Consider the following 18,624-nt stretch of genomic DNA (forward strand, 5'->3'; position numbering starts at 1 on the left):
CCCCATTAAGCCCTATTCTTAAAACTTGATCTAAATGGCAGATAAGTGAGGAATTGCAGGCAGTATTGTCTCTCATGAGGAGATATGCATAGTTATTAACATTCACTTATTTTCTTCACTCAGTTAATACTGCTGAGTGACCACTGTACCCATCACCACAAAGAAGTGTTGGGGATGTAATGGTGACCAAGACAAATATGGTTTCTTCCCTCATGGAGCTCATGATGTGGAGGTGGAAGTATGTGGGAAGAGACATACACTGAACAAAAGTAGTACATGTTTAAAACGGTGAAATAAAGTGAATGATGGAGTATATGGCAAGAGTTGAGAACCTAGTTTTCAGGGGCAAGGAATTCCCCTGGGGAAATGATATTTATACTTGAGGAAAATGTTCAAGTTGGTTCAAAAAGTTGGGAAAATAATTCCTGGAAGGGGAACTGTAGATATAAGGGTCCTGAGGCGAAACAGATCATAGTCTGTTCCAGGAACAAAAGGTATTTAGCCTTTCTGGAGTGAAAAAAAAGAGGAGTTGATCCTTGATGATGATACTTTGAACAGTGTTCCAAGTAGTGTTTGTGAAAAGAATGTGTAAGAGTAGTGTTTGAATTACCTGCAGTGCTCGTTAAAGAAGCTAGTTCTGGAGCTTCCCCCAATACTACACAATCAGAATCTCCAATCAGAGCCTCTGATTTGCATTTTAATAGGTTTATCTGGCAATTCTTATGCCCCCTAAATTTTGAGAACCACTGGCCTAAAGGAATAAAGCTCCAAGGCAGAAGACTCAGGTATCAATAGTAGGTGAAGGATATATTTGGATGGAATGCAGAGGATTCCTGGAGCTCTTAAAGTAATGTGGGCCAGGACCTACTAATTTTCTGCCAGCAGAATCACTGATTCTCATTGTTCAATAGAAACACTGGATCATGATCACTAAGCCCAATAATCCTGAAATTTTCCTTTTTGAATAATTATACTCAATGTGGAAATATCAAATAATTTTAAAACCAATTTAGCTCTAATATACATACCACAATAACTCTGGAGAATTACCTGAAATATAACAATTAGAAAGGATGTTCTTTTAATAGACCCCGCACTTGATCAACTTACTGGTCTTGTTAACTCTGTCTAGTCTTTTTGCCCACAGGACACAGATGATTGTGGCAATAGGCTCTTAAGGATAAGCAACATTTAATGAGTTTTATTCATAACATGAATCAGTTGTTATTCTCCAACTTGTGTATGCCATTTTTTTCTTGTTTTGTAATGACAAAATTTAGTTAAATATTAAATAAACACATAAATAAGAGTCTTGTTTCGATAAAGACTAAATTTAATGCTTTGGAAAGCTTTGAAAATATCATTAACATGGCTTTCAAGTTAAGTGCAGGTGAGAAAACAGAAAAGATTGGGAAAAATCAGAAAAACTTAGATAGATTCTGCTTCGAATTGTTTCATTTATGTCTTTAAGTTCTTATTTCACATATACAAAACAAACCAAACAAAACAAAATAATGTCACTCGTTGAGGATGTGTATAGATGTATTTGTGCAACAGGTCATATCAGATTCCCAGCCAGTGCCCCCATACCAAATGATCTTGGCCCTACATTCGAAGTGGCGCAAATGAATGGGCATATTTCTTAAGTTAAATTAATATGTTAAAATATATGTGTATCATTTTTTATGATTCCCACTTTTAACCTACTTTTTTGATGAAACAAGTAATTGTGGGTTCCAGTCATCAAATAAGAAGCTTTTCATTTTAGGAAGAATATGGGGATTAGTACTCTAACACCTTGGAAGGTTGTTTACTGTTTGAGTATAAGGTGGGTGCATGACCAATTCCAGCCCTCTGAGAATAGAACTGAGATAATATATGGTAGTGAAAATCCTTATAGTCTTAAAAGCACTGCACATATGTTATGTCTTATTGTATTTTTTGGTGACAATAAAAAGAGTGTTGTAAAACAGGAAATCTTTATTCTTATGGAGGATATATTATTTGCTCCTTTGGTTTATTTATCCTACAATGCAAAACCAGAAGCACACTTATTTCCGACTGGAGAACTCCACAATTATGGATACTTTTGAGAAGGGGTTCCTTGCTCTGTTTTTTACTTTCTGGTCATAATGGAGGAATAGGGAACTTCCCCAAACTGCTCCCTCTATACTCATAATCCTCAAGATCCCAATGCAAGCAAGAAGTGTTTCTTTTTTGATTAAGACAGGGTCTCTCTCACAGCACACTACAGCCTAAAACAGATGTATCACCTAGAGGTGCTTGGAATTTAAGAACACCAGCAAGAATGATATATTTCGATTCAACTTTTTAGCAAATGCAACTAAAGAACCTTGATGAACATATTGTTTGAAGAGCAAAAATAGCCCCCACTTCTAAGGGGTGAGGGAAAGAGAGGTGATCATAAATTCTGGGTTTTGTTTTCCAGGATTAAGTTTCTTTCAGTGATGTACATTTACTAACTTCTCTGTGTCTCATTTATTTGGCAAGAATTTATATACTAAAAAATACCTCAAGAAATCTTAGAAATGGAGCACATGAACACATAATCAAGGGTTGCTCCTGTTACTATATTTCTTTGTGACTAGTCTGGCAGTCATTATTGTGTAGCTTTGTGATCATTTGTATGTCTCCTAGATTCTCTCACTATCAGGGTTTCTATTCTTAACCACTACCACTTTAAGCAATATATTTATTGGCAGTTCTAGGTGACAAATGGACATGAGCTAAGATGGTATGCGTGCACATCTAATTTTTCAAAATATACCACAGTAAACAAATAAGTGGATGTTCAGAGAATATCTACAATGCTATATTTAAGGTTTCTGTGCACATTTTGTTTATTTAGCATTACAAATTGACTGTCTAACAGAATTAGGTAGAGAAAATATATATCAGACCCATGATGCCTTGTGAATAATTGACTAGCCACACAGGTGCATAAGATTTCAGAGGAGATTTCCTTCTTTTTGTGGGGAATATGTATTATTAAAAGATTGTGGGGAAAATTTCAGGGATTCCTTGTCATTTTTACAGTAACAAAATTTTATGCATAGTTTATCATATTGTCAGAGTTTTAAATTTCTTGCCATTGTTGTGATATTTATTTATCACAAAAAGTAGAATTTTGTAATTTCTTCTGATGGTAATTTTATGCTTTAAATGAAATTGGTTATATTCTGTTCTGGGGATGCTGGCACAGCACAGTACCTTAGTCATCCTCTCTTCAAATATTCTGCTTGTAGCATTTGTCACAATCGTAATATAATAATTCATATAATGATTTGTTCTATGTTTGTCTCCCCCACTAGATTATAGAGCAGTCAAGGTTCATGCCAAAAGTTAAACTGATACTATGCCCCCAGCACAAAGTAGGTGATCAGTGTGTGGCTTTTGAATTAAAGAATGTATAGGCAAAAGGGAGTAGTGGATAATCCTATGCTTTCCTTCACCCATTCTTCTCTTGGCTTTTCTAGGGCTGTTATAACTAGTGGGGGCTCTAGGAGGAGGCAAAAAGGACCCAGGTACTAAGCTTCTCTCCTCCCTTCTAAACCCCTGTTTGGTTCATAATTCCTTCCCCTTTGGCTCTGGGCAAATGTCTTGCCATTGTGAACATATGCAGATGGGGACATAATTTACTCTGAGACTAGCGAAGGTTTTAGTGTGCTGCCAAAAACTCATTGCCTTCACACATGGCCAAGGTCACCCTCATGCCACTATTCACATAACACACACTAAGACCCATTCATAGAGAAAATATATCATGGAAAACTATACTATTTCAAGTACATCCTTACCCTTCTGAAGTTGACCTCAGAGAGGAAAATTGGGTACTTCATATAATTCTCTTGAGTGATACTGTCAGAGACAGAGCATTGGGGTAATTGGAATACAATCCTAGGAGAGTTTTATATTTCAATGTTGTTTTTTTCTCATTATATTAACATAATAACTCAGCACAAACAGTACAACTATAAAATAAATCATTAGAAATGTATATGTAGCATATTAAGTCTGGGAGAGGTGCAGAGCAACAGGGACTGCAGGAAATGGATAGATAAAAATAAGCATTGACCACTATTTAAGGAAATGTATGCATGTCAAAAATTATTTTGTAATAATAAAAATAATATTAAACATTAGAGAAGACAGTAATCAAATACGATGGAATGTGGGCACCATAATACCTAAAAATTAAAAAATTAAAGCAAAAACACCCCAAACAAGTAGGATATAAAAGCTAAATGTTAAATAAGGAAAAGAAAATGTCATGATTATAATTTGGTGATTCAAACAGCCTAACAATATAATTTATAAGAGATAGTAAAGGATCAAGAAAGTAGATGTGGACAATTAAAATTTTAAAGTCAATCAACCAATATCTGGATCCTTGCGTAGACATACTACCTCAACTACTGCATTGCAATAACCTTTGAAATGATCTTCCCCCTTTCCATTGTGTCCCACTTGTTCATCAGGCTCCTTTCCTGACTGCTGTTAAGTTGCTTTCTGATTCATGCCTTCATATCTTATAAGCCCCCATTTAATGCCAACTGTTATCCATGAGGCCTCCTCTGATAACTATCTAGGCGTGATAGCTCCTTCCTCTAAACTGCCACAGAACTTTATCAGCACCTCTCTTATTTATGACTCTTAGAGCTTCCTACTTTATGTTTCAGTGACTAGTGCACATTTTTACAACTTCCTTAATAGTCCATAAACTTTTGAGGGTGAAATTTGTCTTTGACTACATACTCCACAGAGCCTAATATCCAGCACTCAGCAAATGCTCAATTGATAAATGTAGACAGTACATGATTTTTCAAGAAAATATTTTGTACATGAGATTCCAGAGAACATCCATCTTTTCCTCTCCTCCCCAGTTTCCCTTCTCTGCTTTTCTAAGCTTGGCTCAGAGGCCGCTGAAGACTTAGCTCCTCATGAAGTTTTTCATGACCCCCAAGTTCAAAGTTGTCTCTTGTCTGACACAAACCCATGCATTCAACATATAAACTGCTTGAGTCACTGTGTCAGGCATTCTGATACTCATTGTGTGCTACCTCATGTGGTAGGTCACCATTTTTATGTTTATCAAGCCTTCTCATTCAAGATTGTCAACGCCTCGAGAACAGGGATCACATTTTATGTATTTTAATACTTATTGTCATTTAGTGTTTCACATCTATTCCGTCTATTTTATTCTTTTTTTTTGATGTCATTTTTTTTTTATTAAATTTATTGGGGTGACAATTGTTAGTAAATTTACATAGATTTCAGGTATACAATTCTGTATTACATCGTCTATAAATCCCATTGTGTGTTCACCACCCAGAGTCAGTTCTCCTTCCATCACCATATATTTGATCTTATTCTTGAGGAACCCTAACTATCTATGACACTCTCTGGCACATAGTAGGTACTCAACAAATATTTGTTGAATGTGGTTGAGTAAATGATTAGTAAACATTGATTTCTAATAACTCTGAGTGAGACGTTCATTCTTTTGGCAGCAGCTTCCAGGAGCTGGTTTCCGGGCTATGAAAAGTAGAAAGCAATGTGTAGTCTGGGCAGGTTTATGCAGCAAACAGGCGGGTTAACTGGACTGTTACATAGGCATGTTCTCCATGATCCTCATTTCACTTTATCTTTGGCAGACCTCCTTTAGGAACCACACGCCAGGTCAGAGTGGCCTGTACTTGGACATGCTCAGTCACTCACGATGTAGATCAACTGTGCTAATTCCCCTACAGCCATGTAATTTTTCTTTGGTGGGCCACAGGTATCCACAATGTGCCTCCTCCTTCAGAATTTTCCTTATTCATACGATAATTTCCAAAACATATTTTAGTCACCTCGAATTAACCTGGATAACTTTGTCTTCCTTTAGTTATAAATTAATAAGCATATGATAATTCACCTAAAAATGGAGGTATCAGTTAAGGTAGAGTGTTTTGAGTTCTTGTAGACTAATGTAGTGGTATTTAGTCAGATGAAGATTTAGCTTAGAATTCTGGTCTGTGTTTCTCTTTTGGCTATCGGAACCCTTACTTTGCAGGGTCATCCCTTCCTTCCTTCCCCTACTTGCTGAAGATATGATGGGGAACAAGTAAGACATACTTCTTGTCCTAATGCAAATTATGCTTTTAGAAGACATTCAGGCATTAAACTACTGATTTTTACTATGTTAACTACAATCGTATAATGTAGCAAAGAAGTACAGAGAATTATGGATGCTTGAAGGAATCTTTCCTGGTTTGGTGGGAAGGGGTGGTAGGGTTTGGCAGTCTGGAAAGCATTTTCTGGGAAAAGGGTGTTAAGGTTGAGCCCTGAAGGATGAGTCAGAATAAGCAAGGAAAGGGGGAAGAGAAGAGAGGGAAGGAAGTGTTCCAGGAAGAAGGAAACAAATCGGTGGCCTTGAATAGCAACTTCTTTCCTCCCTGGAATTAAAAATAAAGCAGGGCATGTTGAATCCTGGCCCTATAACTAAATAGGAAATCTCTCTTTATCTACTCACACACTAATTTGAGGTGGGGCAGTATCAGATTAAGTCCTTTTTTATCTTTAAGATTATTTCAAGGTCAAGTTAAGTGCAAACCTAGTCATTTGCTCTGTTAGTTTTCAAATATTTATCAGCCCCTGTCATCAAGAAAGTGTACATTATTAATCATATTCATGTTAGTTATTTCTAACCAACTTTTAAATGGAATTTTTAAAAAAATCTTTCTCACAATTTGATTTCTAGGTTGATTGAAGTTTCAGTAAATAAACCATAGTAATCTAAATATAATTCTTGAAAGTCAGATTAAGGGGCACTTAAATGTAAAAACTGCTAGGGGAAGAAGTTTTTACTGCAAGTTAATGAAATAGGTGTAATTTAGTTTTAAAGAAACAAAATAATTGCAAACTGAAGATTACTATTTTGCAGTAATCCTTAGTTGACATTAAGTGTTACTTTCTAAAGGCAAGGTTATTGGACTTTTTCTTATTTGTATATCTCAATTTAGCAGTTTAAAAGAGCTCCATAATAGAAGGCTGTATTACTCTTTAGTCCTGGCACTTTTAGTAGCATTTATTTCTAGCTTCGTTTTCTATAAGTAAGGGAGAATAGGCATGTTACTTTGTAGGTGTAGAGGGGGGCATGAGAGAGCTTGGGTCTTCCTTCACTGTGAAGAGAGAACTATCATACCAAATCCTCTGATTTCCCTTTTGGGTATGTGGATAAGAATGATCAACTTTTGGGAAACATCACTGCTTTAAAATGTTGCAGGATTTCTCATTGCCTTCATCAAAGGTTCTCAAAATATACTGAGCATCAGAATCACCTAGATGGCTCATGGAATCATGGACTACTGGGCCTGCCCCAGAGTTTCTAATTCAGTAGTTCTGAGAATAGGAGCATACATTGACAATCCTAGCTTATAGAATAAAGACTAAAATTCTTATTATTCCCTAAAAGGCCAATCATAATCTGAAAGCAACAGACAGAGGTCACTGTGAGCTCTGGAATCAAAACTCTTGAGTTCAGAGTTCTGCCACTTACTCACTATGTGACCATTACCAAATTATTTCATCTGTAAAATTGGGACAATAATATCTGTCTTAGGGTTGTTATGAATATTATATGAGATAGTACATTGTAATATGCTAAAAACATACATCCTGCTATGGTAGGTGTCAGATGAATATCAGCTATCACTGTTATTGTTGTTTTCATTACTATTACTATTACTATTATTATTATTGTTATTATTACTATTATTATCTCTTCAATTTCTTTTTCAGTTGGATCTCTTCATTTCAACCATATCAGACTTATTCTAAACCATAGTTACATTATAGTTTTTGCGTCCTTGAAATGTCTTCAAATATCCAGGTTTGCAATACAGTTTCTACCCTTTCCTTACATCATTCTCATCTTCATCTATTTAATTTCTATTTATTCTTGAGATCTCAATTTTTATGTCATTTTTCCAAGAAAGCCCCGACCAATCAGTTGTATGTTCTTCACCATTGAAACACTGTTGTCCATATACTTGTTGTTTATATCTTTCTTTTGTACATGGGCCATAAGCTCATCTGGTCATTGGTGCAGTCCCATGCCCAGTAGTTGCTTAATAAGTATCTGTTAAATATGTGAATAAATCATCATTCATGCTGCCTTTGGGACTCTATCCTGGGTTCACAAAGAAAGCCTTGTGGAGAGATCTTGTCCTTTCACAGCAAAGGGCCAAGCCTGGACATTTCAATTTTATTTTCTGTTGCTGCCGTTCTACACCGAGGAGAGAAAGAACCAAGTAACAATTGATAGCTAGCACCTTTGGTGAAGTTCTGAATATCATAGTCACATGTCAGGTCATATTGTGTTAATATTGAGATTTCAACTTATTTTCTATTTAGCTATATCATTCTAAAAAAGAAAAAAAAAGGTAAGGCTAAGAAATAGTCTGGGCTAAGACTATACCAACATAGTGTTTCTAGGAGTTTGGTGTGGTTATTTTGTATAACCAACATAGCACAGTAGTTAAAAGCATGAATACAAAAATACAATACTGCTTGTATGACTTACTCGCTTATTGCTTTAGCCAAGATCCTTACCTTTCTGAGACCAGATCCTTATTCTGTAAAATGGGCATAATAGTAATTGCCAAATAGAGTTACTACAATTGAAATAAAGTATTTAAAGCATTTAGCACTTATTTTTAAGAAACAAAAGACATCGATTTTAGGTACTCATTGCTCTATGAAATGGCAATTATGGGTTCCTTCTCATGGAAATTCGGTTGAAACCTTACTATATATAACTCTGCATTTACTTGGTTTTTGTGAAAGGAGAAAGAATTCCAGCATTTATTGAAGGGAAGTAAAACTGCCCAGTGACCAGATGAAACCAAGTCAGTGATGTAGTCTATAGGAAATTTCCGTAAAACTCCCACTCAGAATTACTTGAGAATCTTTAAGTGTAAAACATATAGGATCACTTAAGAATTTGATTAGTGGAGAATTTTTAATAAACTAGTGTAATATTTTGGAATCCTGTTTCTACATTTACCTATGGTGCAGTATGCTGGGCGGTGAACAGAGCAATCACCTATCTTATACCAGCTTTCTGCTATTATCCTTTCATTCTGGGACAGATGGTCAGATAGGTGAGATGACTTCTAAGGATTAAGCAGGACAAATTCCAATGAAGCTAGAACACTTAAAACACTTTCTGGGCTTCTCTAACCCACTTCTCTCCAGGCTGTGCTAGCAACTTTTCCACATACCTCCATCATTGAACTTCCAGTATTAGATGATAATTGCCCATTTTAGTTGTCTGTCTCCCTGGTAGGCTGTCATTTCCTTGAGGACAGCAACTATCTGTTATTCAAACAAGTATCCCCAAGTGCTTGGTATGGTACCTGGCACAGAGTGGGGCTTGCATTGTTAAACTGCAGTTGAATTGGACTGAATGCTCCAAGACTCATAAAGTGAAACCTACTAGAGAACTATACAACTTGTCTTAGAGATAGTCAGAACTTGACAATGAACCATTTTGACAATATGGCCATAGGATAGGAAATGACACCACTTTCAAGAAAGGTTCAAATACAAGTGTGTACATTTTAGAGCAAGTTATTGTTTTCTCCAGGGAGAAATTATTTGGAACCTGCTTTTCCCACTCCCCACCATTTAGTTGATAGAACTAAACTGAAGAAAGTAAAAAAACAAAAAGCCTTTAAGATTCAGAATATATGCATCAGCTTTCACTGCCAAATTCACTGGTACAGAGAATCTTTATAATATACAAACAGTCTCAAGTTAGTAGAAGTTCTAGTCAATAATTTAAGAGGGCAACAATGTTGACAAGATGAGATTCTAAATAATGACATTTCTAAAATGCCACGGAGGATAGTCTCCACAGACAAGCCTTGAGAGATTCTTTAAATTCCAAGAATTGCACCTTTCTTCAGAAGGGAACTTCAAATTGCATGACAAGGGCCAACCACCCATATAATTTCTTTAGATGCTTTACATTATCTTCACTGAAACTCAGCACAGAGTGGTTTGCCTAATAGCAGAAGGCTGTAATTCAAAGGAGAGTCATAAATTCAGCTTCTCGTTTTTCAAGCCTGAGAGTAAACAAGCCTTTCATCCATTTTGGGTTAATGAGAGGAACCAAACGAAAAAGGGATTTCAGTTTTCTCTGTAGGTTGAGTCACTGTGAATTTCTTCCTCTATATCACAAAGGGGGCTATTAGAGGCAGACTTTTTCTGCCCTTCAAGTTAAAGTGATTTCTCTTTAAAATAAATTAATTAAAATTCTGTCACTGTCTACCTCTCTAAGTTCCCTCCTCCTCTAAATACATTCTGTACACAAACTCAAATGGATTAATATTTTACATCTAATTAAAAATAACTGCAAAAAAGTGTCATGTCACAGTGGACATACATCAACAATGTATTTCAACTTGAACTCTAGGGAAGAAAGATCTCAAATTATACACATAAATATTCAGTGAATCTATGAATCTTTTAATCACAAGTTAAGTTTCAGAAAGGAAGATAGGTACTCACACAAATAAGAAAATAAACAAATAAAATAAAATACTGTTAAAGCCACAGAATGCCTATTATTCTTTCTGGCTATGTTTATCTACACAACCTCAACATCTAATTGAAAAAGTTAAAAATACAATTCAATCATTTTACCCTTAATATTGAGCAATATTTAGAAATTTCCCTCCATCAAAGAGACAGAAGTTATTAGTTACTTATAGAGATTAATAACTTCTGTCTCATTGATGCATATACTTAAATATATGCAATTTTATATGAAAGTCCTAAATGAGAGAATTATTTGTTATTAGAAATAAGATTTTAAAAAAAAGAAAGCAAGAAAGAAAGAAAGAAAGAAAGAAAGAAAGAAAGAAAGAAAGATTATTTTCCAAAACAGTTTCTGAAAAAAATGATCTATTTATGCTCAGTGATAATACAAAAATGACTCGTCACCTGTTTGGAGAGAAATGGACATTTTTCTGTCTTGTAGCTTGAAATATATATATTCAACTTACAAATTTGGAACAACATATATTTAACACCTAGAAATATGACCAAAAAGGGATAAGAGAGGATATTTTAGATAAATAGAATAGAAATCATAGGAAACTAACATTCTAGATATTGTGGCCTCAAAAATAGCTTTGGTTTACAAATCAGCATTGAACCAATTTCTCCTGGGCAGACTCTTGGAAAAAAGGAATACGTAGGTTTGGGTTTTATGGTTTCTGATACTGATCTGGACAACCAAGCTGTTTGGTAAAATCTCCAGAAAAAACAATAGAGTTCTTTTTCAGAGGACCTGAACAGGGCTCCAAGGGAACATAAAAACTATTTTTCTTTCTAAATCTAATATATATGGTATTCTTTATAAATTGATACCAAAACTCAGTTAAAAGTCATGGTTTTAATAAAGAAAGTTTGGATTCTGATCTATTTTATAAAAATACCAATCCTACACAAGTGTCTGGAATTTGTACAATGAAATACAGAAATGAATTCAGTCTAAAAAGAGAGTGGCCATGAAGCTTATGTCAAGAGTAGCCTGGTTACCCTTACAAAGCGTCACAAAAAGGTTGACACTCAATCAACAAAAATTGTCTTTGTTTACTCTTATTCATGTAAACATTTAATTTTTTCCAAAGACGGGAATGTTTGTAACTGCTTTGCAGACTACAGTTCATTAAATATAAATCGTAGATCAAGTGATCTCACTTAGAACACTTCTGCTTTAATTTAATGAGAGCCCTCTCAAAGTAAAGAATATTCATAATGAAACATCCTGCATGTGTACAAATTAAGTTATGCATTCAGTATGTAGCTATTGGTCCACTAAAAATTTCAGTCATGAGATAGTTTGTCTATGTTAGATGTGTTATTGTCCTATACTTATGAGCATAATGATACAGAATTTCAAAAGAGAATGTCAAGTTATAGTGCCCCAAGGTATTTAAGCAAAAGAAATTGTACAGGGTAGCATCATAGCTTAAGTAATAGTAATTATATTGGATTTGATTTTATTGTTAAATATATATATATATGTTTTAAAGAGTTTGAACATTATCTATGCCAGAATTGAATAGGAGATGGCAAAAGGTCAAATCCATATATCTGCATGAACCATTTGGGTTCTTTTTCATACACCAGGTATGAAGTAGAAGAAATGTTTTCTCTTCAAAAAGAACTGGTATGCCTATCAGTTTATAGAAAGGGCAATATGAAATAGTATGTAAGGGTTTAGAAAGGCAGCTATATTCAGAATAAAAGAATAGAAGCAAAATTGTTTATCATTTTACTTAAGAAGGACTGTCTAGTTGGTCTTAATTTGCATAGTTGCAATCATGTCAAACAAAGGCCTTCCCCCATGGATTTACATTCCATGGTCAAGAACTGACAAAATAGAATATAAACCGCAGACAATTGGTTTGGTTTGGAGGATAGAGAGGCGAGATGAGCAAAGAGGGGATGCTATCATTAAAAACAACAAACTCTTCTGAAGTGAGTGAATGTTCCAGTGTTAGACGTTCTCCTACCATTAGGCAGGGATAATTATTATATTTTAATGTTTTGAAAAGGTATTTGATTGGCAACCTTAGAAAAAAATTTCTAATAACTCTTTATCAAATCTATTCTTTTGAAAATCACTTTGGCCAAATCATTGTTTAGGTATACTGGTGTTTTCCATCTAATTTATGAGTGGATGGGGGTTCCCCATAAACTGCAGAGTCCAGGACGGGGGGAGGAGCGATGTCTTCTGTGCAAGACCAGAAAGTTTCCACTGAGTGAAGTAAGTAGTGTGAGAAACCAAAAGCCATTGCTGTACCAAAGAAAGGAATTATACTACTATATTTGTCAAAATAGATAGAAAGACATCCAAGTTATATGCTTTTAATTATTTTAACTGGCAACAGTCAAAATTCCAATAAAATAAACCTTAAGAGTACTATTTATACAATATATTTAAGTGACCTTGAATTTTTTTTAAACTCCAATTTATCATGAACCAACCCATACTGGGTTCACATTCAATGCATTAATCATCAAGTAAAAAATAAGCAACATAATAAAATTAAATTAAATCTCAATTTGCCAAAACATTAACATGCTAACAATTACCAACTTTGTTAAGTCACAGTGTAAAGATGAAATGAATAAAACACTAGAATCACTATACCAATGTAATTGAAGTTAAAATGCTATTTTCTATGGGTTTTTTTTTTTTTAGAGAAAATAACAAGTTGTTTACTTTAATGCAGTGACATTTTATTTTGTGATTAATTTTAAAATAACATTGTAAAAACTACAAACTCATTTTAATTTGACAAGCATTTGGTAATTAATTTTCAAACAATGCTATGGGAACCCAGAAAGCACTCTTCTTTGACATGTATTTTATAATTTATTTTAAAACAATGCTGCACAAATCTGCAAAGGCATAATTCATTCGGGAGTTCATTAATTATGCAAATGAGTTGCAATTAACAAATCTGTTCCAAGGATGACATTTGCATAATAATGAACTTCATGTTTGCGACATTATTTAATAAGATACCTTTGTGCATTTTGAAACAAAACACTTCTATGAATACTATATGATGAGATGGTTTTGAAAATGGACAGCTAGTCAATGATATTCAAAACTCTACCAGAAAACTGTTCAAATAAACAGGAGTGTATATGATTCAAATAATAAATATGGATATTCTTTTTAAAGCAGAAGCGTTTTGATTAATCTCAGCTTCCCTAAATAGCATAAAATTTTAATTTGCATTTATAAAGACCAATATACATTTTAGGTTTAAGCAAAATGAAACAAGTAAAACTATAAACTTCAATTTAATATCTCAAATTAAGGTAGGTCATACACTACATGTATGCATGTCAAAGCATGCACTTTTCAAAAGGAGGGAAAACATAACATTGAGTCAAAAGACTCCTCCTTTTTTTAGGGGTTATGTCAAGATTACCATGAAACTCAGCTGACATTTAATCAGTAATCATTTATTGAGCACTTACATTGAGCCAAACTATACTCAAGGTAGGGCAAACACAATGAAGAATAAGATGTACGTCTACTTTCAAGTGTCATGAAGCCTAATAAGGGACAGAAACATGTAAACACGAAAATTCAGTGGAAGTTATAAGAGAGAAATGCAAAACGTTACAGGAGTGCAGAGGGTAAGAATAACTCAGTTTCATGGCATTCCGGAAAGTGTCAAAGATAAGGGGTGAACTATTTTGAAGGATATGAAGAAGTTGGGTAAGAAGATGAGAGTATTAGAGAAAAAGGAAACCACCTATATAAAACCATGAGATACTGAATGATAGAGTGGTGTTTAAGAACATGAAAAGAAGGTCATTGACTGAAGCACACGATATGGGTTAGGAGGTAAATGCTTTTGGAGCAAGACTGCCAGGAGTCTGAGAGACCTAGTTAGAAATTGTAGAAAGATAATGAAAACCGTGTTATACTAGATGGGTCTGGCAGGGGCAGAGCAATACATAATTTTCTCTGCAGCTGATCAGTAGTGGTGTCTTGAATGATTGGTGATGTGTGTCTTGAGCATAGGATGAGGGCAGGTGAGTTTATGAGCCAAGTATTTGCCATTCCAAATTGATGTGACACTGTGATGACCACGAGATCTTATGAATTTATCATGTTTTTTCAAACTATTTGTTTTTTACTTGGGTTTTAGCTTCTTCAGTCACATTTTAATTTGAAACCAAGAATTCCTCAGGAATTACTCCATGTACCAAATTTCTGCAGCTAGAGAGGTCCTCCAAACCCACTCTATCTATCCTCCACTGAACTAAACTCTACCCAGCCTTCAAAACTATATGCTTGTGGCTTGGAAATTGAAGTAAAGAAATCACCAAATGAATGATAACTTCAAAAGACAGTAATTCAACCAGCCAAGCAAACTACAACCTTTGGAATGTCTTAGTAGCCTTTGCTCAGTTTTGTTCCAGAATCTCATGGTAAAAGACAATGGTGGAAAGAAACAAAAGAAAATTATTCATAATACTAAAATTTAAGAGCCCTACTCAAGCTCAGAGGCATGTTTTGTTCTCATTTTGTTTGTTTTATTTTATTTGCATTTAGTATAATAAAGTTACCCATTTCCTGAGCTTCAATTGTTTTTAATAAGTGTTTTTTTTCCCTTCCATAATATGCTCCTGCTGACAAGTCAGCAAGTCTTGACACCTATACCACAAAAGCAAAACTAGAGAGGTGAATATTTATTCCTTCTTGGCCATCCAACATCCATTCTCCATTTTTATCATTCTTTCCTTTGGGGAATTGTCTTTTACCATTGTGTGCAGTTTTGGGGGTAATGGTCGGGGGAGGCTAAAGCTAGGTACTATCTCTTATATTTCTTTCACTGGATTCCATTAGGCCTTGAACTAAATTCAGTCAACAAAACTTTCTTTCCCTGGGCGCAGTGTTGCAAAGGCAGAAGAAACAGTGAAGTTTTATTTCCTTTTGTGGCAAGTGGACAAGTGACAGGCTTGTTCCAAACCTGGTTCACTAGTTACCTCTCAAATCCCATGCATTCCCACACATCCTTTCATAAAATTCCCTTTTGGCTGTCATTACTGAAGAACTCTGACTAAAACAATGTAGAATTACAACATGGTAGTGTTACCCTCCCTCGAAAATAAGTTTTCTTTTGTGTCAGAAATAAACAGTACTTCTAAAATGATATAAGAAAGCCATCTAAAGAAAATGCTACTTAGAACAAATAAAGTATAAGCAAAGGACTCCAGGTAAAAACTCAATACTGTCAGTCGTAGTTTCTAATAATGGCATTGATGCCTGGTAATTGGAAGCAGAGGTTGAAAGCCATTTAGAAGTTGACAGAGAATTCAACTCTGTCTGCTCCATCTACCTTTACATTATTTTTCCAACCTAGCCTTGCCCCCTGCCTTCAAGAGGAATAGAGTCAATGGGATTGTAATAGATATATACGATGTCAGAGGGACACTAGATTGGGGGAGGAGGGTTATCACTTTGTGAGGGGTGAAATGTCTAACTATTACATTGTTTTGTATACCTGAAACTAATAATAATAATTAAAAAAAAGAGGACTAGCCAAGCCTGTATTACGGCATCTCAAAAATAGGAATGGGTAACTTGGTCACATAGCAATAATTCTAATACTGAAAATAGATGTACCCCCATATCAGCCACAAAACCTGGAATATCAGGGCCATTATGTCTGCCCAGGACAAATAGCTAGCTAAAAATGACTTCCATCTTTCTCTGAAATGCACCAGATTGAAAGTATAAAAAAGCTTTCCTTTTTCTGAATTATAGCAGTGTAGTAACTGCATTGGCTATGACCATTAAAGTAGCAATTATATTTGTTTATATTTGATTTTGGCAGGAATTATGTGTTTTTTTTTATACACTATATTTCAGAATGAAAACTTCTGTCAAGCACCTGGATATTTTTGAAATATTTGGATACTGGTTATTGTGATGAAATTGTATAGAGAATTGTCGAGAGAGAACAAAAGCATTGTTGAGCAAAGGAAAACATTATCAAGGCAAATACTGTCCTCATATAGGTCATATTAAATAGTATACATAGAAGGTGGAAGGAAACACCTTAATATTCATGTATTTGCTAACGATGCCATTAAAACTTTAGTCAGGCTTTGAAATTCTTTTTTCTCTGTTTGTGTTTCACAAATCCTCATAAAGCGTTCCCCAAATACTCAGGGTGTTGTCAGTACTGTTCTCTCTACATGCCCACAAACAATGAGGCAGTGACCTTCCATTTCCTTGGCAAGGCTATCAGCCATAATCTATTCTGAAAGACTTCCTTCTCATGTCCTTTCTCCCTTTTGAAATCTAGTTGCCAAAAATGGTTAGTCTCTTGGAGTTAAACCAGGCTGCTGTCAGCAGGAATTTTAGAGTTGATATCTGAGAGCTTCATGGAACATAAGCATTTTCTCTGATTTGACTTTATCTGCAGACAAGGCCAAAGGAGGTTGAGACTCAACTAGATGCAAGTTGATTAAAAAAAAAAAAAAAAAGTTGACTAATGTGCAGTGCCTGATTATTTACATCAGCAAGTCTCATCTTTAACTGAGACCTCTGAGATTTGCAGTGTTTTTCTTTTCTTTCTTTCTTTCTTTTTTTTTTTTTTTTGTATGTAGCCTACAACATCCTGACTGATAGAAAGGACTTACCCAATTTTAATGGTCTGTTATGCTATGTGTATTTTGATGGTGTTCAATGCCAAACACAAAGCAGCAACAATAACAAAAAGCAAAACAACAGTGCCGGAGGAGAAACTATTGTTTTCCATGGCATTATTCTTTTATCTAAAACAAAACAATAAGAGAATGCCCTCTTACATTTTACAGGTAGAAGACAAAATAGCTCTGAAGAGATTTTATGTTTCAGGTATCTTCATACAGCTTGCCAGGGTTGCTTCAGTGTCAGTATGTGCCATCACCGCCTTACTCAAGCATTCAAGCACGCCCTGAATAGAACTCTGGAAGACAAATGCTTAGCTGTTGGTTGGTTTCTACAGTGATATGCTACTTTTTTTTTTTTTTTTTTTTTTTGCACCTTGGTGATCACATTTATTGGAGGATTGGAGAAAAATAAAAATGCCATTTAGCTTAAGAATTTGTAAGTTATCTGCAAATCAACTCATTTCAGGAGTGGAAGAATCGTTGATCATTTCTTAGTATCAAAATTTACACAGTTTTTTGAATATCTTCTACATTTAAAGAGGCAATCATACAAAGTCTCCTATTTTCCATACATGATAAATTCTTTGTTTCAGCCAACTCTCAATGGAGGGGCAACTAGTACAACACCATCTCCCCGGACAAAGAGCATCGGAATATTCCGTTTTGTTGATTTATATATCTCTTCATATGTTTCTTCATCAATTTCTATAGTAGTCACAGTTTCTTCCACATCTCCCAGTATCATATTTAAATGCTGATCATAAGCATGTAATCTACCTCGGAGCTCTCTGTCATTTCTCATTTTCACATAAATTCGCTCATCCAGGCTGAGCCTGATGAGATCCAGGGGTTCTTCTACGGTGTTGGTAGTTTGTTGCTGGTCCACGTCGTCCGCCATGTTTCAAAGCGCTGCCCATTTGGCTCCTACTCTCCCTTTCCCCTCCAATTAAAGTTAGCAGTGTTGAGTGTGAGGAGCTATTTTGCTAAGCTGGTAGTTCCATAGGGCTCTGTGATTAAATCTATTAAAATTTAATCTAGGAATCAATATATGTACATTCAAATCTGCGGAGTTCCCACCTTATATCAAAGGGGTATCAATAGTAAAGGAATAAAAGATGAAAATATATTATTCTCAGGAGAGAAACATTCTTAGAAGATGGTTTGCTCCTTCACTGGGAGGCAGTATAACTTCATGATTAAGGCCATAGACTTTGGTCCAAGGTACAGCTCCCGGCTCAACAGTTTAGAAGTGGTTTCTTAACCTCCTCAGTTTCCTTATTCATGAAACAGAGATAATAGCACCTACTCTTCAGTGTTACTTTGAGATGTATATATATATGTATATATATATAT

At 35.0% G+C, this 18,624-nt stretch overlaps 1 protein-coding gene across 1 annotated transcript; it reads right to left on the reverse strand.

Annotated features, from left to right (window-relative positions):
* Window positions 1-17,676: 17,676 nt before the first annotated feature.
* LOC308498701 (U6 snRNA-associated Sm-like protein LSm3) lies at window positions 17,677-18,169 on the reverse strand (the record flags this gene model as incomplete). The annotated part of the gene is made up of 1 exon (XM_081051178.1): window positions 17,677-18,169. One exon carries the CDS (start codon window positions 18,167-18,169, stop codon window positions 17,861-17,863), a length of 309 nt encoding a protein of 102 aa, XP_080907304.1. The 3' UTR covers window positions 17,677-17,860.
* Between the last annotated feature and the right edge of the window lie 455 nt (window positions 18,170-18,624).

The sequence above is a fragment of the Rhinolophus hipposideros genome (genome assembly GCF_964194185.1).
Source record: "Rhinolophus hipposideros genome assembly, chromosome: 6".
Lineage (NCBI taxonomy): Eukaryota > Metazoa > Chordata > Mammalia > Chiroptera > Rhinolophidae > Rhinolophus > Rhinolophus hipposideros.